The following is a 22,878-nucleotide window of genomic DNA, read 5'->3' on the forward strand; positions in this document are numbered from 1 at the left end:
ACTCTGTCATAATGGAGTAATTAATAATGTAGAGAGACAGCCAGATAGAGAGGGAGACGGCTTCACTCGTCTTCCGTTTGTGAGAGGAATACAAAGACGTATCCATAAGGAAAACCAGACAGAGCGTCTTCTTTCTTTAACGTCTTCATTTTCATGGTTGTGGAGAAAGGACCACATCATCGCTGACTTAGCTGGTTTCTTTATCATACTCCCAAAACACTTTCAAGTGACAGTAAAATAATGAATTTGGGTTTAAAGCGCACTCTCTTGGATGTAATTTGAGGGGATTAAGAGCCCATTAAAAAGGAAGGGTTAAGGAATTACAGCTCTTTAATGAGTTGTTCCTCCAAAATATCAAAGGATCAAAACCAGTGGACTCAAAAGCAGTTTCATCAGCACAGACGGGGAATTTCTCTTCAATTAGAGGGAAAAAACATAAAATAACGTATAAAAATGTTTCATTCTTAAATGCACAACGTTTGACTTTTACAAAAACAGTTAATTTTTTGTTCTTAATTTCAGACCTTAGATGTCCTGGTCCTCTGGGTCCTGTGTTTGTTTAGACTTGTGGAAGATTCTGATCTTCAGTCTGATTTTGTTACATTTTTGTTACATTTCTAGTTCTTAGTTCTTCTTTAGCTTTGTTTCTTTCGTCTCCAGTCTCTCCTCGGTGTGTCCTCCTCTCTTGGCCCTGTCCTGTGTGGTTCTTGTGTTCTAGTTTGGCTGTTGCTTGCTTTGTTTTGTCTCCCCGCTGTGTCGTGTGTTTCCATGTCTGTTATTCCCCGTGCGAGTGTCAAGCTCACGTGTCTTTGCCTGAGTCTGTGTTCTTATCGCTTCCTGTTTTATTTTGACAGTCCCTCATCTCATGTGCATTATGTTTAGTTTTGCTTCCCTGTTTCGTTAGTTGGATTTGGGATGTCCCCCTAGTGGCCAATCTAAAAAACTACAACAGAAATGACAAGCCACCCTCTGATTAATGAAATAAGTTGGTATCGGTTCATGGTATCGGTTAACTTTTACGAGTATGAGTACACACACATTTTACAGTATCGGCCCCGATACCCGATACCAGTATCGGTATCGGTGCATCCCTAGTCCTTAGTTTTCCTCTGTTCCCCTTCACGTTGTCATTCCCTCCTCGTGTGTCCTGTTTGCTCTATGAAATCGGTTTAGTCGGCAGTCTTGTCCTTTTGTATTCCTGAGCTTCACTTCCTATAATGTCAGTTTTCACTCTGTTTTTCAGTTGAAGAACAGCTTGAGAGACGACCTGTGTCTGGACCAAGGACCTGACACCGACAACGTCCCCATCATGTACCTGTGCCATGGTATGACGCCTCAGGTGAGTAAGTCGGCTCAGGTTTTCATTCTGCTCTCGTCCGCTTCGAGACACTGATAAATACTGATCACACAGAGAAATCCCCCCAAGGGAGGCTGTCAGTAGCAGATAATTAGAGTCCTCTGCAGTCTTTGTTAGTTTAAATGGGGGATTTGGAGAGAGTAACCCTTGCATAAAGTTGCATTATGTAGCAGGGATGAGTGAGTGTTATCTTTTTCCACATCGTAACAGAAAGACGGCACAGTTAGCACGTTGTCCGATTCTAAACAGAAACATTTTGTCATTACGCAGCTTTTTAAAGCACACTTTGATGTTGCTGATTGCTTTGTTTCTTTGGGGGCAGAAAAACCCCTGAAAGCAGCAGACAGACGTGTTATCGCTGTGTAAAGTTTCTCTGGCGCTTCGATTGAGTTCAGCTGTCAGTTGCCTATCGTTGGGTCCATGCAGCCTGTGTGTGTGTTGCTGTCACTTAACGCTAATGCTAATGAGAGCAAAGGTGCGCAGCAGAAAACTAAAACAAAAGCTTTAAGGTGGTGTCCTGAATTCGTGATTTGAGGTGAAGACAAACGACTGCCAAGTCCCAGTAAGGTGCGTCAAAACAATGATTTTATTAACATATGATGTACATATGGGAAGCCGAGCACGATCACTCACACAGCATCGATCTTCTTCGAACAATAAATGGGGTGTCATATATATACGAAAATAGTGCGTCACAAGCAGATAATCAACAAGCATAAGTTCCAGTAAGTTTCCAGAGATCCTAGGACATATTCTAAAAAAGATCAGTTCCTTCCTTTGTTCCTCCACTATCGCCAGATACTTCCTGTTATTTCACTTCACTTATCTGTGGAATTAAACTGTCACGTATGCAGGTACAACTTGCAGTTTTGAGCAATACATAGTACATATGTATGTGTGCAGGCACCCTGTGTGTGTCTTGACCTCAGTGCATGACCTTACTCGACAAACAAAGACATTTCAGAAGCATGCTGCCTGACTCCGTTTGAGTCATGTGTTACCAGGCAGACTCCAGTGCAACATGAGGGCACACAGGCCTTTATTCTATTTCTATATAATATGTGGTGAATTGTAAGCATGTATGCAGTCTTTTCAATAGCTGTGGGTCACTTTACTCAATAGATCGGTCGAACATCGCGGTGGCCGAAGCTTCAGACCATTAATTAACTTGACCGAGCTTCAACTCTTTAATTAGCACAAAAATGCAATATGTGTATAACATGATTACAGCTGCACCTGCAATGAAAGATTATTATGTAATTCAGCTCAGACCTGAAATACAGACTTTAATGTAACATCAACAGTTTCAATAAATGCTCTAATGAAATGATAATGATAAATGATAAGTAATGCAACAGTAATAATAATGGTCATGAATAGTAACAGTAAAATAATTTTCTCATCCCGACAGTGGTCAGTTTTAGTGATGGGATTTCCGGCTCTTTTTAGAGATCCGGCTCTTTCGGCTCGGCTCACTAAAAAGATCCGGCTCTTTCGGCTCCGAACCGGCTCTTCAGGTTGTTTTGTTGCTTTAATTAATTTATTATTAACAATAATATAAAATTATGCACAAAAGGAATTACTAACGTAAAAAAAGTGGTTTTATTTATATATGTTTATATATAAATATATGCGGTGGCCCCTAGAGACAAAACACGTACAAACTCCAAAACACATTTCTAGCATGAACTGAACTTCCAAAGCAGAGCTACTAGATCACTTAAATTACACAATTGAAAGCATGTGTGTATTGTTTGTGTATTTATACACAGGCACTCATATATATTCAAATAATTAAAAAAAAAAAGTTAATTTACCTGTTACTACCACACACCAGATCTGGTCGTTGGTACTTGCTGGCTTGTGTAGCCACTAGGTAACAAAAGCTCAACACTGCGCCCAGCATCCTGGAGAACTTCTGTTGTCTTTTGTACGTGTTTTGAGTTTTTACGTGCTTCGGAGTTTTTACGTGCTTCGGAGTTTGTACGTGTTTTTACGTGCTTCGGAGTTTGTACGTGATTTGAAGTTTGTACGTGCTTTGTCTCGAGGGGCCACCGTAAATATACTTTTATTTATTCACTCCACATAAAATGTAATAAATAAATCATATAATACAAAAATCAACTATTCACATTTCAACTTTTAACTATTTAAATTTTCAGCTTTTTCCTTTTACAAATTTAAAGTGAAACAACACAAAACACTGCAAACCACAACACAATTAAATATAAATTAAAATATGAAAACAAAAATAACATGCATATTCTCTGTCATATGGACCTGCATGAATAAACTTTCTGAATCCTTTATCATCTGCAACCGAAAATAGTTGTGGATGATTACTATACCTTTCTAATGTGACGTTGTTGTCCCTGGCTCTCTTTCTCTCTCTCTCCCTCTGTCTCTGTTCCTGTGCTACTGAGTGTAACTACCGCCCCTCCCCCCTCTTCCCAGCGTAAAGCACAAGGCTCGCGTGTGGAGTGAAGCGGAAAAAAGTGCGAGAGAGAGGGTGAGAGAAAGAAAAAAAAAAACCCACGTGACGGCTCGCGATAAGGAGCCGGCTCGCGTCGTTCACTTCAAAGAACCGGCTCTAAGAGCCATTTCGTTCGCGAACGACCCATCACTTGTCAGTTTGTTGTGTGGATTCAGTGCTGCAAGCAGCTGCTTTCAGATGACGAGTAATCATCATCTGCGTTGTTGTCGGTCGGGTAGCTTTGTATGATTCACAATGCAGTATAATTTAGTAACACCTATGATAAAGGGCTTAATTCCCCTGTAATGGGGAAAAATGGAAAATGGAAAATTGAATTTCATGGTATTTTATTTCAAATTAAGTAATTATATTTCCCTACAAATACTTAAAGGTAGGTACATTAGAATAAGGTGGTAAAAAAAATCAGGTTTTTCAGGAAAGAAATAATGTAAGTGCTGTTTAACTTCTTGGTAAAACAAACAACACACCCTCGTCTGACACTGTAAGCACACTGTTGCTTTTTAGGGCGTCGATCGTATTACAGAGTGGATTAGCCTCACCCAACTTACAGGAAAGGAAACACGCATTTAGAAAGTGTTTAAACAGTAACTGTGAAAGAAAACAACTGAAGTCACACAGAGCTGACAGTTTAGTAAAGCTCGTCTCTAATGTTAGATGGAGAAACATTGTTTTTCAGCAGAATTACCATAGAAACTGCACTACTTGTAATTACTTGCAGTACCTACATCGACTTACAGCATAATTATTTCTTTCTTTCCTGTTAAACCTGACTGGTCACCCCCTCATACCTTGTAAAATACCTTGAATTGCCTCTTAGTCATGGGCTGTATTATAAAGTGCTACCCATAATTCTTTATTTCTTCTGCTGGGCCTGGTTAACCCTCAGGTGGGGGACGTGTGTGCAGTCAGAGATCTAAACACGGGCGCAGTCAGCTTATCAAATCTGGCAAGAAACTATGAGATGATATTCAACTTTGGGTAATTTACCAACAGGACAGAAGCAGCTTGTTAATTGTATTCAGAAAAGCATATAAATATATGCTACAGGTCAAATATAGGTCATAGGTCACACAGGTGTAGACCTAGAGCAGCAGTCTGGCAGGAAGACGCCATAATGGAAACAGGGTTTGGTAGTTAACACTGTAAGCTGTGCAGCAATATTGTGGCGTTGCTTTCTGTAGCATGAAACAAACTGTGTGTGTGTGTGTGTGTGTGTGTGTATTATTAAAATGCAGCTGAGTTTGTGTGGGTCACTATGAAAACCGTGTGCGCTGTCCATGGTCCTGAAACTATAAGAGTTTAATGTGAGTGTCACAAAACGTTGTTGAAGACAAATGTTGTTTATAAAGTTTATTAACATAAATCCACAGATCAGACTGACACCCATCAAAGAGTCGTTGCTGGTGCTGCATGACTCCTTTAATTTGGAAGTTCCAGGTCAGAAGTTTTTATCACGTTTATCTGATCTTGCAAATAAATTTAGACGATTGGAGAAACGTCTCTTTTCAAACACTCGCTCTAAAATCTGTGCGAGGTCTCCTCCGTGCAGCAGTAACTGCAACCATATCAAGTGCAAAAAGTTAAGATGCTTTTCCTGCGTTAAATATCACCTCAGTTAACACCTCGGCTCATCTCTGGGGGAGATGAGACGGCGTACAGAGCTGAAGTTCAGAGGCTGTCAGATTGGTGTGTAGATAACAACCTGGACCTCAATACTACCAAGACAAAAGAACTGGTAGTTGACTTCAGAAGGAGGAAGTCCGAGCTGCAGCCTGTCAGCATCAACGGGGAGTGCGTGGAAAGGGTCTCCAGTTTCAAGTTTCTGGGAGTGCACATAGACACAGACCTCCAATGGAGCTCTAACACCTCTGCGGTCTTAAAGACGGCCCAACAGCGTCTCCACTTTCTGAGAATCCTCAGAAAAATGGACCTGAAGAAGGAGCTGCTGACCGTCTTCTACCGCTGCTCCATTGAAAGTGTGCTGACGTATTGCATCGGTGTGTGGTTCTCCAGCTGCACCACAGCACACAGAAAGGCACTCCAGAGGGTCATCAATATGGCCCAAAAAATCATTGGACATCCTCTTCCCTCCCTGAAGGACCTGTACAGCACTCGCTGTCTCAAGAGGGCACGCAGCATCCTACGGGACGGTACACACCCAGGACACCGGGTGTTTAAGCTGCTGCCGTCCGGCAGGAGGTTCAGGCTGCTGAGGTCCTGAACAAATAGACTCAAGGACAGCTTTTACAACAGGGCAATAGCCCTGATCAGTGCAAATAGCTGACCTGACTGGCTACCTCCCTGGACTTTTTTAGGGGGGAGGTAACAATGTTTAAAACAATAACAATAATAATATTTATATTTATATTTATAACAAGGTGCAATAATAATTAATGTGCAATAATAACAGTGTGCAATACAAATACACTTCTTCTTTTTTATTACTAAGTTATTATACTGTGTTGCGTTGTGATGTGTCATATCGTGTCGTGTTGTGTTATATGTAGTGCCGACGTAGGACAGTTTTCCAATTTCATTGTACTACTGTACTATGTTTGACTGTGCAATGACAATAAAGTCTTATCTTATCTTATCTCCAAACTGCACGTCAAAAACGTTAGCAAATCACCTGGCACACGGGGTTTAAATGTTCTGATTTTCTTGCCTGAGAAAGGAAATGCATATGCAAGAGGCTGCTGCAAAACTCTGAGCTGTTGCTTCGCACATGCAGTCTTCTCACTGCGCTCTCTTTGTAAACAACAACAGTTTGTTTTGTTTTTTATGCCAAAACCCAGTCTGCACTAGCACAACACGCTAATGCTTTAATCTGTTTCTTAGGACAGTCTAAAGTTTACAAGGAGTACATAAACTTGGGGCTTGTATAATATGAGCACATCACTGGAATTATAGATATATGACAGGTAATAAGAAAAATCATAACAGGTCCAGCTGAGTCCATCAAGTTAAGAAGTTAAAACGGAGGCGACTGCACAGTCACAACATCAGTTATTTTGAGCTACGGACGCCTCACGAGTTAGACGTCTAATTACACCATAGATTTAAAATGAAATGCGAGGAGACCCACCACCAATAAGGTTCACGTTCTGCGTGCTGTTTTAGTCGCGACGGGAAACTTTTTAGCCTCTGCAGCTGAAAAGTTCTGCTCGAGTCACCGAGGCCAATCAACAACTCTATCAGCTCGCTGCAGATTTAAGGTCATTGAATTCTGAGGGGCGGTAAAGGCTACGCTCATTGCCTCCTTAATGCAGACCGGAGAAAAACAATTTAAAAAGTGAGCGAGCGGGACTGTGCATTGCCACTCGTCTCTGCTTTGAACAGCTCTGCAGCCTCACAAAATTAAAAATTCACATTAAATTGTCAGTATTGTGTAAAGAGGCTCACATAATCAGAAGCAGACGCCTACGTAGCATCGAGGGAGCTTTCTGACACGCCGAACCTCGCCTCCATTGTCACTAAAGTTAATAGCTTTGACCGGCGCCTTGATGTCGGAAACATCCGACTTTCTTTCTGGGTCATACTCGTTAATACAGCATCAGCTGAAACAGCTGTGTTTGCATTTCCTCCCTCACCCGTCTTTTTGCCTTCCATATATTCTCTCCGTTGGGGGAAAGCATAATCAGCAGGTGCTGATAAAGAAATTGAGTGGTGCCTTTTTTTATCTCTTACTGGCTTTTTTTAAATCAATTTTTTAAATGCGAGAAAATGAGACGGGCGAGGCCACCGTGAAGGTTTGAGCGTCAATAAAAAGCTTCGTTCTAAGTGTGCTGGTTTTGCTAAAATTAGGTTTGACAGGTTGATGCTTCGTGAAAAGTTGTAACATTTGCAGCGTGAGTTTGGCTCAGGCTAATCAGAGATAGGACAGGTAAATGTATTCAGCCTCTGGCAAAGCAGAGCGCCCTCAGTCCCAGTCTGCAGTGCCTAAAGTGGAGGCTGTGAGCCAAACCTGCTCCCTCCTCTGGGATGCAGCATGATGCTGTATTATTCATGCACCTTATATGATGTTAACACAGCTCTTCTAACAAAACTCACTTTTCTAAGACTTTCCCGGTTAGCCTTAGATTTAAAATAAAATTCTTTCAAGAAATTTAATTCGATCCCTATACAACCGTTGCAAGAGCTTGGTTCGCATTGCCGGCAATAAGTCGGACTCGTTCCCGGTGGGTGATGGGCTCCGCCAGGGCTGCCCTTTGTCACCGGTTCTGTTCATAATTTTTATGGACAGGATTTCTAGGCGCAGCCAAGTGGCGGAGGGCTTTCGCTTTGGTGGCCTCAGAATCTCATCTCTGCTTTTTGCGGATGATGTGGTTCTGTTGGCTTCATCAGGTGAGGGCCTCCAGCTCGCACTGGAGCGGTTCGCAGCCGAGTGTGAAGCAGCAGGAATGAGGATCAGCACCTCCAAATCTGAGGCCATGGTTCTCAGCCGGAAAAGGGTGGAGTGCCCACTCCGGGTCGGGGATGAGTTCCTGCCCCAAGTGGAGGAGTTCAAGTATCTCGGGGTCTTGTTCACGAGTGATTGGAGAAGGGAGCCGGAGATCGACAGACGGATTGGGGCTGCAGCTGCAGTAATGCGGACGCTGCACCGGTCCGTCGTGGTGAAGAGGGAGCTGAGTGTAAAAGTGAAGCTCTCAATTTACCGGTCGATCTACGTCCCTACCCTCACCTATGGCCACGAGCTGTGGGTAGTGACCGAAAGAACGAGATCGCGGATACAAGCGGCAGAAATGAGCTTCCTCCGAAGGGTGGCTGGCCTCTCCCTTAGAGAGGGTGAGAAGTTCTGCCATCTGGGAGGGGCTCAGAGTAGAGCCGCTGCTGCTCCACATTGAAAGGAGCCAGCTGAGGTGGTTCGGGCATCTGACAAGGATGCCTCCTGGGCGCCTCCTGGGTGAGGTGTTCCAGGCATGTCCCACCAGGAGGAGGCCCCGGGGCAGACCCAGGACACGCTGGAGAGATTATATCTCTCGGCTGGCCTGGGAACGCCTTGGTGTTCCCCTGGATAAGCTGGAGGAGGTGGCTGGGGAGAGGGAGGTCTGGGCTTCTCTGCTTAGGCTGCTGCCCCCGCGACCCGGCCTCGGATAAAGCGGATGAAGATGGATGGATGGATGGAAATTTCAGCTTCCTCAAAAGAAAAGCGAGCCATAATTTACCTCCTGCTCTGTGCAGGGTCTTCAGATAACAGGGATATTTAGGGGCTGTGCTGGGATAAGTGAAGATAGGAGCAGAATATCGTTACACAGGACAGAATCAGCAAAGGGGAACTAATCACTTTATAGACCCCGGATATTTAGGCTTTCAGAATCAGAGGTGCGAGTGCGCACTGCACAGAAAATGAAATGGAAGTTATTATCTCTCCTGTACCTGCTGTGCTAATCATCACGGGATTAGAGGATGTTAGTATATAATGGATAAATCCATAATCTCTTCTGTTAATGGATATTTTTATACACATTCACGCATGAGCTGCCACAACTCGAATTAAACTAATGAAATTTTAGGCCTCGGTGAGTAACTCTGTTCATACAGACGCTTGGTAAAAGTGCGCCGGCGCCGTCCTCACTCGGGCCAAAAAGATGCCACGTTTGTTAGACATCAGCGAGACGCAGCCCGAGGAGGCAGAGCGGAAAGCAGCAGGAAGCGTTTCATAGCAGACATCAAAGTCTGCAGTATTCCTCTGGTCTTCTGTCGTGCCTTCGATACTTTTCCTTCTTTATTCTTTATTCATGCGGAATATCTTTTGTAATGTTATTCCCTGCAGTCCTTTTTATTCCCAGTTCAGATCCTTTTATTCTGATTCGTCCAGTCCTTTAGATTAGGTGTGTGTGTGTGTAAACAGATGCACGTCTTTGAATATCTGATGAACTGCTGAGTGTTAATGGTGCATAACGTTACTTAATTTCCTTTCTGAGCTTTCCGACACGGAGGAGGGGAGGGAGGAAGAGGAGGATAGACGGGCCGAGGTGGGATAGAGAGACCATTTAAGACACAGAGGAGGAGAGTGATCTCAGAGAGCGGAGTTCGCTGGCAAGTGTTCAGTAAAGCACTTATATGAATGTGTCTGCGAACGACCACAGCTATCGACTTCATGCTGCATTTAGGTTCAGTCGGCTCGACTGTAAACAAAACCTGACTGCAGGAAACCAGCGGCTGAACAACAGCAGCACGTTTAAGCTTGATAAGCTGTTGTTAGAATTTATTTAATATTATTTCTACACCAGGATCTTTTTCTACAGCTGACGTAACTGTGCAGGGGCGGATCTAGCAAAGTTTAGCCAGGGGGGCCGATAGGGCATTAACAGGGAAAAGGGGGCACAAAGACATACTTTTCTTTCTTATTCTCATTTAAAATGTCGAGCTTTTAATAAATAATTATCTGAATCTTACACCCAAAGTTTTAATCTGATGTAAAATGTATAGAAGTCCATTACTGTATATAGTAACTGTTAAGTCTAATATACCCTAGTAAGCTATACTACTTTTTCCTTTGGGAACCATCTGTGCAGTCTGCAGTTCTGTAGAAGAAAGATGTTGAATCTATTTAATTATTCTTGAAAAATAAATTATTTCTGTGCATTTTTTTCACACTGCATCAAATTAAATTTGATTACATCGATTAAGCATCATGAGGTGGAGGGTGGTTCCCTATTTTTTTTTTTTTGCTGGGAGTTTGCAACCCTATTAGTTTGGTTGCTTAATATTTCTGCTAAGTACTCTTTAAAATACCAGAATAGGGAGGATGGAGCAGGTTTAACTTTATTAGATTGATCAGTTTTGCTGAACTATGAAATATTTTGTTGTATTTTTTACATACAGGTATAACAGAATAGCTTTAGTGTTGTTATTTATTTAAACTTGAGTATAAACTTATACAAAATGCAGCAAGATATTAAAACTTTTTATTGATTAAAAACACTATATCGGATTCATATCGGTATCGGCAGATATCCAAATCTATGATATCGGTATCGGACATAAAAAAGTGGTATCGTGCCATCTCTAATATATACACATACATACATACAGATGAGAGAAATGAGGGATAGTGGAAACAGAGGGGTAGCAAGATTGAGACACGAAGAACAGAGAAGAAAAGTTAAACTAGATACAAGGCAAACAAGGGAAGGGAGACAAATGACTACCAAAATAAAACAGGAAGTTAGAAACAATAACTAAACACAGGGGAAAAGAAACAGGAGGGTGAGATGGGACAAAATAAACTCTAAACTCTACAAACAGAAACTGGAACCAAGAACTGATGACTGGAAAAATGACAGCAATACATGAATATCAAATCTACATAATAAGTGAACCAAGAAACAGAGGAAAGCTCACAATAAACAAAAATTAATTAAAATTAAACTCCAAAAACCCGAAGAACACATCAGGGATAACAACTGTGTGTGTGTGTGTCTGTGTGTGTGTCTGGTTGTGGGTGTCTGAGTGTGAAGCTACACCGGAGCAGTTATTTAGTTTCAACTTGTTATCACTCGTCCAATTTTCCATTATGATTGCTTCTCCCAAAGTCAACATGCTGTACAAATCTACTTTAATAAAAAAAAGTTACATTGTTTTCAAGCTGTTATTTCTGAAAGGTGAAAAAACTGTTTCCAGCCCGTCTGCACACACACGCTCAAGTGTTTCTAAACAGGAAACCCGTCTCCGTGTCTCGTTTGCTAAAGTTGGGAAATGAATGCCGTTGTTGGATCGAGGGCTAATTTCAGTCGTGTGCAGGAGGTGCGGATGACAATATTCCTTCGACAGAACAGCGAGAAATTGCAGTGGAAATTAAGCAGGTAATAGAAATCTGATGGGAGCCTCAGGATTGTGTAGCCTTGCTAAGAAGATTGGTTTGTGGCTGGATCAATGAAGTCTGAAAATGAGACCTTTGAGGCTGTTTACCCGGTGTGTGTGTGTGTGTGTGTGTGTGTGTGTGTGTGTGTGTGTGTGTGTGTGTGTGTGTGTGTGTCTTTTTTGCAGTGTGAACGTACTAACTAGCTGGCACTCAATTAAGTGCTTATTTTTGGACCAGTAAGACGTCTTTTGTGGATGTTATCACAGCTGTGGTTTACACGCCACAAAGAAGTGTGAATGGTGACTGTGTGCTGGCATCCCTGTGTGTTTCTGTGGATGCACACAGTGATATTAGCAGGATATTGGAGCTGTGTGTCCAGGCGGAAATGAACTCGCTGCAGGAAATCTTGGAGCAGAACTTGATGTTTGCAAGTGTCCATAAGGCAAAAACAGGCATCTACAAAGAGAAACCAAGTGGTGGGACACATCGAAGCCTTTCAGCCGAGGAAGGAGGAGATTGTTTCCTCCAGCCGTCACTTTTCTTTTATAACGAGACTGTGATTTAGGCGACGCCGATTTATCATTTTGTGGGAAGTTGTTTGTGCGTTAAAGATTTAAGATGGAGGTATTTCACCAGGGAGTCTGTTTAACACAAAGAAACGCAAACTAATTACCAAACTTTAAAAACTCTCAGCTAATAGTATGTGGACGTGGGTGTTTGTCTGCCAGAGAAACCCAATTACTGGACTCGAGAAAACTTTTAACCTTTGCCCAAATTGATGTGTAAAAACATGTTTTCTTTGTTCGTGTATCTGCAGCCTTCCTATATGTAACTTTCTTTATTTAAATAAAGACAAAAATAAGTCGCATATAGACAAGTTTGTTTTGTGGGTCGTTAAAAAGCTGCGTTTATGAAATGGAGATATGGAGAGATTGTCATCTCACTGATCTGTTTTTAAATGACTGTAAGCCGATTAAAAGTGGGATCAATGTGATCGGTGCTGATACCGTAATGAGCGCTCAGAGTGTGTGTGTGGGTGTGTGGGTGTGTGTGTGTGTGGGTGTGTGGCAAAGTGTTTCTGGTCAGTGTACCAGGGGCACGAACAAAAGTTGTCGTACCATAGGCACGAGGAGAGTGTGTGTGTGTGTGTGTGTGTGTGTGTGGGAGGGGCTTATAGTATGTTTCATCGTAGGTGTCTTTAGAGAAAAACAGCCGGTGTTTAGAGTCATCCTCGTTGTTTGCGCTCTCTCTTAAACTCCCTCCTCTTCCTCCTTCTGCTCCACTCATCCACACAAACCTCTTCATTATGTTCTGAGACAACTTTGCAGCTGTTGCGTTCGCGTCGCCTCTCCGCCGCCGCAGCAGATGGCTGAGGGAAACACCAGTGATTAGCCTGCCTAACTGCATCCCTAACTGTCAGTAATAAGCTCACCGGGAGTCTCAGATAAAGCAAAGTCACTTTCACACTTATGCGGCTCTGCCTGCTCAGTGTCATTAAGGCTGTGTCTGTGTCGTTATCTCTGGACGACCAATTAAGAAATGGACAGAGAAGTGAGGGCTTTTTTTTTTTCAGCGTAATGATTCTTAAGATGTGCCAGTCGCACTTTTCTTGATTGATTCTGACTTTCTGAATGCTGTGCGTCGTTTCCCTGATCGCTCACTGAGTTCACCTCCTCACACATGTGCAGAGGGGAGCTGACAAGAGAAGCTTAATTCAAGTTTCCATTCTGTTCTAGTTATAGAGCACCAAAACAGTCACCTCAAGGTGTTTTTTAATAATAATAATAATAATGGATTGCATTTATATAGCGCTTTTCGGGACCCCTCAAAGCGCTTTACAATTCCACTATTCATTCACTCTCACATTCACACACTGGTGGAGGCAGCTACAGTTGTAGCCACAGCTGCTCTAGGGCAGACTGACAGAAGCGAGGCTGCCACATCGCGCCATCGGCCCTTCTGGCCAACACCAGTAGGCGGTAGGTGAGGTGTCTCGCCCAAGGACACAACGACTGAGACTGTCCGAGCCGGGGCTCGAACTGGCAACCTTCCGATTACAAGACGAACACCCAACTCAACAGCCACGATTTTTATTGTAAGGTAAAGACTCTATTCTAATTCAGAGAGAACTCCATTATTAAATGACAACCTGTGAGCAAGCGCTTTGGTAACGGTGGAGAAGAAAAACTCCCTTTTAACAGGAAGAAACCTCCAGCAGAACCAGGCTCAGGGAGGGGCGGGGCCATCTGCTGTGATTGGTTGGTGTGAGAGAAGGAAGACAGGATAAAGACATGCTGTGGAAGAGAGACAGAGATTAATAAAAGATATGATTCAATACAGAGAGGTCTGTTAATACATAGTGAGTGAGAAAGGTGACTGGAAAGGAAAAACTCAATGCATCATGGGAATCCCCCGGCAGCCTACGTCTATTGCAGCATAACTAAGGGAGGATTCAGGGTCACCTGGTCCAGCCCTAACTATATGCTTTAGCAAAAAGGAAAGTTTGAAGCCTAATCTTAAAAGTAGAGATAGTGTCTGTCTCCTGAATCCAAACTGGAAGCTGGTTCCACAGAAGAGGGGCCTGAAAACTGAAGGCTCTGCCTCCCATTCTACTTTTAAATACTCTAGGAACAACAAGTAGGCCTGCAGAGCGAGAGCGAAGTGCTCTAATAGGGTGATATGGTACTACAAGGTCATTAAGATAAGATGGAACAGATGCAACAGTTTGCAGTTGAGTCAAAAACGATTACAAACCTACAAAGAAAGTTGTTGGCGTGACGTAGAGCTGATGGAGTAGATCAGTCCCACAGCCTTTTGAATCAGGATCAGACAGATTTGTGAGTTACGGCTTCTCTATAATATAAACATCTTGTATGTGTCTGTGTCACACCCACTAGTCTAGACTCTGATAATCCAGGATGAATAGGGCTGTATGATGCTGTAGCTCAAGCATTACAACATCAATGTCAGCGTTTTCTATGTATTGATGAAAGTTTAGGGTTTTTATAGTAAAAATATATTCTTGTAAGGGGAGGTGTGACACCATACAGCACCCAAATCTTCACTCCTACGTTTAACTCTTTCCTGTTGGATTTTTGCTTGTTTTATGTGACCTGTCCTCAGACTACAGATGTAAATTAGCAGTTTTGCTACCATCTGTCATGTTTACACTTCATATGTTTGGTGTATTAATGATCATTAACATGTGTTGTCCTTGTTGAAGGAAAGTGTGATGGCTGCATGCAACCACACAACTGAGATACTTAGGTAATATTCATCTGGTCTTTTGTCTTATGTTTACGTTATGCTCTAAAGCTTCTGTGATCATAAGTTAACTAATTTGATATTTTGACTTTACCTGTAATGCATGACAGCACTAAGCTATAGCCCAAATGGTGGAATAGACTTTGCTTTGTTTGTTATTTTATATAGGTATATGTTATAGTGATTATATTTCTGCTCTTTCTGAGTTACCTGACCTCCGCTCCAGCCCTTCCTGGTTTGGCTGAAAGGGGAGGCTGAGGGTGGAGCTGGTTTAAATGCAGAAGCCAATAAAGTGGACTGGACCATCTATTGTGATCGTGCAGGGGGATGGGGTTCTTCTTGAATGATGTTTAGCTGTTATCTCTTTAGTTTTCACCTTTGGTGTATATAATGGTTTGTTCATTTGCTATATAACTGGAGCTGTTTCTCATTTGGGCAGGTCAGTTTGTTGAGTTATGTTTTTGTTAAGTGACTTTTGAGTAGCGCTCTGTTAAGTTAACCTCTTTTATGGGCCCACTTGGTTCTTAAAAACTTTATATTTGTTATTTTGAATTTTTGTAATCATCTTGTCCTTTTTGGGGGTATAATAAAACCCATTTTTTTGAAGATTACATTTGTGCCTGTGTGTTCCTGGCTGCTTGGATCATGACAGAAAGGAATAGATGGGAATATGGATAAGAAAGGGAAAAGAAAAAAACACGAACATGAGCAGCGGTTCAGAATTTCCAGCAGCAGCTCGTTGAAAGCATCACCTCCATCCTCATCCTCACAGACATTTCTGAGGTCATTTAACTGCAGCTTTAATGACTGAATATCATTTGGAAACTTGGTGCCATCAACAGATTACATCATGGTAGAAGTTCTTGACCAACCAATAAGCATTAATTTGCAGAATGAGCATCGATATCTTTAAAGTTCTGACACATTAATAATCCATCCATCCATCTTCATCCGCTTTATCCGAGGCCGGGTCGCAGGGGCAGCAGCCTAAGCAGAGAGGCCCAGACCTCCCTCTCCCCAGCCACCTCCTCCAGCTTATCCGGGGGAACACCAAGGCGTTCCCAGGCCAGCCGAGAGATATAATCTCTCCGGCGTGTCCTGGGTCTGCCCCGGGGCCTCCTCCCGGTGGGACATGCCTGGAACACCTCACCCAGGAGGCGCCCAGGAGGCATCCTTGTCAGATGCCCGAACCACCTCAGCTGGCTCCTTTCGATGTGGAGCAGCAGCGGCTCTACTCTGAGCCCCTCCCGGATGGCCGAACCTCTCACCCTGTCTCTAAGGCAGAGGCCAGCCACCCTTCAGAGGAAGCTCATTTCTGCCGCTTGTATCCGCGATCTCGTTCTTTCGGTCACTACCCACAGCTCGTGGCCATAGGTGAGGGTAGGGACGTAGATCGACCGGTAAATGGAGAGCTTCGCTTTTACACTCAGCTCCCTCTTCACCACGACGGACCGGTGCAGCGTCTGCATCACTGCAGCTGCAGCCCCAATCCGTCTGTCGATCTCCGGCTCCCTTCTCCCATCACTCGCGAACAAGACCCCGAGATACTTGAACTCCTCCACCTCCACCTCTCCGTGAATCGATACCTTATCGTGGTGGAGGGGTTTGTGTGTCCCAGGGATCCCAGGGGCTATGTTGTCTGGGGGCTTTTGCCCCTGGTAGGGTCTCCCATGGCAAATTGGTCCTGAGTGAGGGACCAGACAAAGAGCGATTCAGAAGACCCTTATGAAAAGAACATCGAGGGAACAGTTTACCCTGCCCGGGATAGGGTTACCGGGGCTGGAGCCAGGCCCGGGGAGGGTGCCCGAGTGCGAGCGTCTGGTGGCCGGGCCTTAGTCCATGGGGCCCGGCCGAGCACAGCCCGAAGAGGAGACATGGGCCCATCCTCCCGCAGGCCCACCACCCGCAGGAGGCGCCATAGGGGTCGGGTGCATTGTGTGCCGGGTGGCGGCCAGGAGCGGAGGCCCTGGCGGACTGACCCCCGGCTGCCAAGACTGGCAATAGGGATTAATTAATAATGTTTGTGCAAAAAAAGAGAAATAAACAGAAGCAGGTGCAAACAACTATTTTAGCCGTTAGTCTGTTTACTCCAATTTATTGAGGATTATCTCACACAGACTATTTCAGTTCAGTGGGATCATTTGAAAGATTAAATTAGATTGTCTCTCCTAGTGCTTCTCCTAGAGCTCATCTATTAAAAGAAGAGTTGGTACACATTTAGTTTTCTGTTTTTCACTTTTAGGGTCAGGGGCGGGGCCTTCCCCAGCTGTCACAGGGCGAGAGGCGGGTCCAGGCTGGACAGGTGACGTAAACTGATTATGAAAATGAAACGGCAGGTGGTAGCATCTGCTGACGTGACATCAGCAGTGACTGCAGAGTGAAGCAGAGCTGTTTACACTGAGAAGCCACCACAGTGTGCGCTGTCCGTGAAAGCAGCCATGCAACGCATTCTGGCAGCGGCGCAGCGATGAGCTGACGACTCCACGCAAACAACCAAAACAAAACCAGAGGACAGAGCAGCTGTTTGTGTGATAGCAGAGAAACTTAGGGAACGAGTCGGCAGAGAAAAGTTTTCACCTGATCCTCGTTGTTTGTGAGATTTTAGGAGAATGAGGAGATGAAGAGCCTCTGTCAGTGAATCACCCATCCAACGCTAAGCACCGAGTTGGTCCTTATGGACACAAGCTGACGATGAGTGACTTAGAGGATGGAAAAACAGAGAGAGACAGATGGATGGTGCTTTCCGTGTGTGGGCTGTTGTTCTAAAACAATGGGACGCTGTAGTCTGGTTCGCTGATTTGGCCGCTCATCAGTCAGTGGTTTTGACATACAGCTTATAGAAGCAATTAAAATAATTAGCTACCCAAATTCACACCCCCTCCTCACAGTGACCGAGTCGAATCAGAACACGGCTTTGAAGGAGTTGACACGTTTTTCCCCAGAGAGGAACTGGTGAGAAAGAAGTCGTCATACTTTAAACCCCGCCTTCCCGGTGCCCTGCTCTGTTATGCTTCTATTCTCCCCTGAATAGATATGCAACGAGGCGAGAGATGGAGCTTGCAAACACATACTGTAACATGCAAACTTCAGCTCCAGCCTGCTGCGTCTGCTGGATGAATCATGTGCATGTGTCTGCGGATGACAATGAAGCGCATCTGTGCCTAGAAAGACACAAAAAACACGCAAATTTTACACGATTTCTAAAGTCCTTCAACTTAAAACAGCAACAAAGAAAAATTTGCCGGTTCTGCGCTTTAGACCATGACTAAGGAGACATTTTTTGAGGCCCAATGATATATTTTAGGATCAGCATGATCTGATTGCAGTCATAACCACAGATGGGCAGTAACGCGTTACTGTAATCTGATTACTTTTTTCAGGTAACGAGTAAAGTAAGGGATTACTATCACAAAAACGGTAATTAGATTACCGTTACTTTCCCGTAGGAACGCTGCGTTACTGCGTTACTAAAACCGTGATTTTTTGCGAGAATGTCTCATGACAGTGACGTCAGCGAGTGCGACGTTCGTGACAACAGCTGTGTGCAGATCAACAATGGATCATATATCGAGTGCAGAGAGAGTATGAGCGTGCAGCGTTTAAAGCGTGGAAGTACTGACCTTACTTTGAGTTTGATTCCATAAAAAGTGACAAAAACATTAGTGTCCGTTGTGCGTGGGAAGAAAACGTCTTTTTACAGAGAAAAAACCCCTAAACTTCCAAACAAGCACCGAGTAGCTACGACGTAATGAGAAACTCACAGAGAAACTCGCGGATTCTTCCACTGACCGCTGCACACCTGCACCAGGGTAACCCTCCGCCTACCCCACTCCTGCTTTACAGGTGAAAATAGAGCAACAGGACCGCTAGTCTTTGACTTTATTTATTTTCTGCTGTGTTTTACTTGCATCTATTTGAAAGACTGAGTGTAAACACAAAAAATATTTTATGAGCTGGAATGTGCAGAAAATAGGTTTAAATGTTAAACTAATTTCTTCCAGTCAGAGAATGTTGCAGATAATTAAATTTTTGCTTGATGCATAAAGTTAAAAGATTAAAACTAATAAAACAAGTTTTAAAAAGAGACTTTTCCATTTGATTACATTTTGTATGATGATTATGCAGAAAAAGTAGAATTGGGCTGAAAGATCTATCACTTTATCACCTATTCAGGTTGTAAATCGTGTTTTTAAAAAGTAACTAAGTAACTAAGTAAGTAATTACTTTTAAAAATAAGTAATCAGTAAAGTAACGGGATTACTTTTTGGGGGAGTAATCAGTAATTAGTTACTGATTACTTTTTTCAAGTAACTTGACCAACACTGGTCATAACATGCTCCTGGTCACAGGAAGTCCTCACTGAGGATCGGGGCTGATGGAGGCAGAAGGTTTTGTCCTCAACCTAAATACATTTATTTTTGTTTCTAATAAGGGAAAGTGGCTAAAGGGCGTTTGTGGTTAGAAACCAGTCGTGACTGTCTGAGAAAATTCACCTGGCTTTAAATGGCCATCCACCTGTCACGCTGCTCTTGCACGAGTCATAAATCTTCTGGTTACCAATAAATGGCCTTTTCACTTGAAAATATAATATCTGACTGCATCCATGAATCATCTCTGAGGTCTTCCTCTTTTCCTCCTTCCTGGTAGCTCCAGCTTCACTCTCCTTTCACCGACACATCCACTCTCCCTCGTCTGCACGTCCAAACCATCTCGCTGTCCCTCTCATGGACTCGTTTCTAATCCTGTCCATCCTTCTCACTCCCAAGGAAAACCTTTACATCGTCAGCTCTGCCCCCTCCTGTCTTTTTGTCCAAACCCTACATCACAGCAGCTCTTCTTCTCTGATCGCGTCCTGCCCTGTCTCCCAGACATCTCCATGCTTCCACAGGTACATCATCTGCACCAGCTCTCCTCTCCGCTCCTCATTTTTATATATTTGATGTTTGTCACAAACAGTTTTTTAATGAATTCAAAATGATTTTCTTTCTTAAAATCTCATCTGCTGAAAGTAAACATCGAAGACTAAAAATAATCCCCCAGCTTTCTGCTGTCCACGCGTGTTACTGTGTGCATCTGTCAGGAGAGACTGCTGTGTGTCTGCAGAAGCACCGTGCTAATCCTTCTGTTCCTGCTCTCCCATAGCTGTGACAGGCAGGAGAAAGCATTAAGGCCCCACCGTTGGAGGCTGAGCATCAATCTATTGACGGATGCAAATGTAATCACTCTTATTAGTGCACAGAAAAAGCACGGACACGCACATGCACGCACACATCAGTGTGTGCCATTGTCTGTCTCGGGGAGTTTTTAAACAGCAGCTTAAAAGCCCCGTGGCTGGTTCACAGTGTGATAATGGCTCCTATCTAGAAATGTCCTGTTCCTGTAAGGCGGTCATCATTCTCATCAATTACCTCCTCCGAGCTCTCGCGCACTCCTGTGGAAACACACACACTGTGAGTCAGAGCGCTCAGCCGGTGTTTCCGTTTGTTCTCAGCAGTGCCGCGTCTGCGCCTGCTATTCCACGGCTCCTTGATCTCAACTTTTTCCGCTTGTTTGGATTTCGTGTCGACCTTGATCCTTCTCATTTGCTTTACTCGTGTCAAGTTGTCTGTGATTCTTTGTCTCATCTTTTTTTGTTCTGTCAGACTTGAAGGGGGGGGATGCATACCTCGCTACACGGTTTGAATTTTCAACCTACTTAAGGTTTGTGTTTGATTTACCTCACTAGACATTTTGCAGGCTGCAGAACTGGGCCAACTATTGCATTCATTACCATGTCCTCATGCTTTTGCATACCTGGAAAGGGAAAGAAAACCTCCTGAGCTAGTATTCAACTGGCACCTGACCTCTCTTCTCCTACCTTCCACTAAATATTTCCCCCCTAATTAGTTCAGTTACAGGTGGCTTGTTTATTTCTCACAGCAGTAAAAGTGAAAATGTTGTTAAAAGACATGCAAAATGTTGCAGGTGAGATAAAAAAAACAAACACTTAGCATTCAGAAATTAGCCTACTTACAGTCCTCTCTGCAGCTAACCTCTAATAACAGAAACCCTCAGTGAATACAGGCTACAGCAGAGCTGCTTCGTTATAAAACTGAGGTATCTCTTCTGTCCTGGTTCAGTTTATTTCACAGAGGACAGAGCACGAAAACATATTTATGCCCAAGATCAGAGATGGGCAGTAACGCGTTACAAGTAATGTGTTACTGTAATCCGATTACTTTTTTCAAGTAACGAGTAAAGTAAGGGATTACTATTGCAAAAATGGTAATTAGATTACCGTTACTTTCCCGTAGGAACGCTGCGTTACTGCGTTACTAAAACCGTGATTTTTTGCGAGAATGTCTCATGACAGTGACGTAAGCGAGTGCGACGTTCGTGACAACAGCTGTGTGCAGATCAACAATGGATCATATATCGAGTGCAGAGAGAGTATGAGCGTGCAGCGTTTAAAGCGTGGAAGTACTGACCTTACTTTGAGTTTGATTCCATAAAAAGTGACAAAAACATTAGTGTCCGTTGTGCGTGGGAAGAAAACTTCTTTTTACAGCGAAAAAACCCCTAAACTTCCAAGCAAGCACCGAGTAGCTACGACGTAATGGGAAACTCACAGAGAAACTCGCGGATTCTTCCACTGACCGCTGCACACCTGCACCAGGGTAACCCTCCGCCTACCCCACTCCTGCTTTACAGGTGAAAATAGAGCAACAGGACCGCTAGTCTTTGACTTTATTTATTTTCTGCTGTGTTTTACTTGCATCTATTTGAAAGACTGAGTGTAAACACAAAAAATATTTTATTTTATGTGCTGGAATGTGCAGAAAATAGGTTTAAATATTAAACTAATTTCTTCCAGTCAGAGAATGTTGCAGATAATTAAATTTTTGCTTGATGCATAAAGTTAAAAGATTAAAACTAATAAAACAAGTTTTAAAAAGAGACTTTTCCATTTGATTACATTTTGTATGATGATTATGTAGAAAAAGTAGAATTGGGCTGAAAGATCTATCACTTTATCACCTATTCAGGGTGTAAATCGTGTTTTTAAACAGTAACTAAGTAATTAATTACTTTTGAAAATAAGTAATCAGTAAAGTAACGGGATTACTATTTTGGGGAAGTAATCAGCAATTAGTTACTGATTACTTTTTTCAAGTAACTTGACCGACACTGCCCAAGATGCAATTTACTAAAAGAAACAGACCCATCAGGGTCGTCGGGGATCTATTAATAATTGCAATGAAATGATTAAATCCAGTTTTATAGCATGATAACAAATACTATATTACATTATTTATCACTCTGATTTCCCCCTGCTTGGTACTGGATAAACTTACATCCCAACTGGGAGCAAACACAAACTACAGGAGTGAGCAGACAAAAGTGAATGATGGGAAAATCACACACAGTCATCACTTATGTAGAAATACTGATGTTTGTGTTACTCTGATACAAGCAGAAGTGTGGATTTAACTTCTTTGCTAAAGTAATAGTGAATAAGTCCTCAAAGTAAAAACGGGCTCTTTGCAGGACGTTTCTACCAGCTGTTTTATTTAGAAGCTGACTGGACCTCATTATTATCACAATGCTCAGCCCACTGTCATTGTTGCACTTTTCTATTGCACTGCCTTGTGTCTGTGTCGTTCTGTTCTGGCTGGTGTTGAACGGTCTTTGTTTTGCTTTTTCGTAATTTTTGCAAAGTTCTGCACACTTGCACTTGATGTGGTCCTGTGTCAAAAGAAGTGGAGTACAGTAAACATAGTACATCAAAAACAAAATATCCAGATATGGCCGACCTCAATTGTCTGTAGCACTATGGTCTTGGAGGAACGTTGTCTCACTGCACTGTGTACTGTACCACTGCACATGATGGGAATGACAATAAAGCCAGTTGACTTGATTATTAATTATTTAAAAAGGGAACATATTCCAACTTAAATTCTATTCCTAATGAATGTA

The 22,878-nt window shown here is 43.0% G+C and overlaps 1 protein-coding gene across 2 annotated transcripts in view; it reads left to right on the forward strand.

The window, feature by feature from the left end:
- LOC146513442 (polypeptide N-acetylgalactosaminyltransferase 18-like) overlaps positions 1-22,878 on the forward strand; it is a 245,275-nt gene that overhangs the window by 201,455 nt on the left and 20,942 nt on the right. For both annotated transcript variants that reach the window (XM_085165437.1, XM_085165438.1), the window contains exon 9: positions 1,244-1,339. In XM_085165437.1, coding sequence (XP_085021563.1) covers positions 1,244-1,339 — 96 coding nt within the window. The remainder of the gene's footprint in view (positions 1-1,243; positions 1,340-22,878) is intronic.

The sequence above is a fragment of the Neolamprologus multifasciatus genome, chromosome 7, assembly GCF_963576455.1.
Source record: "Neolamprologus multifasciatus chromosome 7, fNeoMul1.2, whole genome shotgun sequence".
In the NCBI taxonomy this organism is placed as follows: Eukaryota; Metazoa; Chordata; class Actinopteri; order Cichliformes; family Cichlidae; genus Neolamprologus; species Neolamprologus multifasciatus.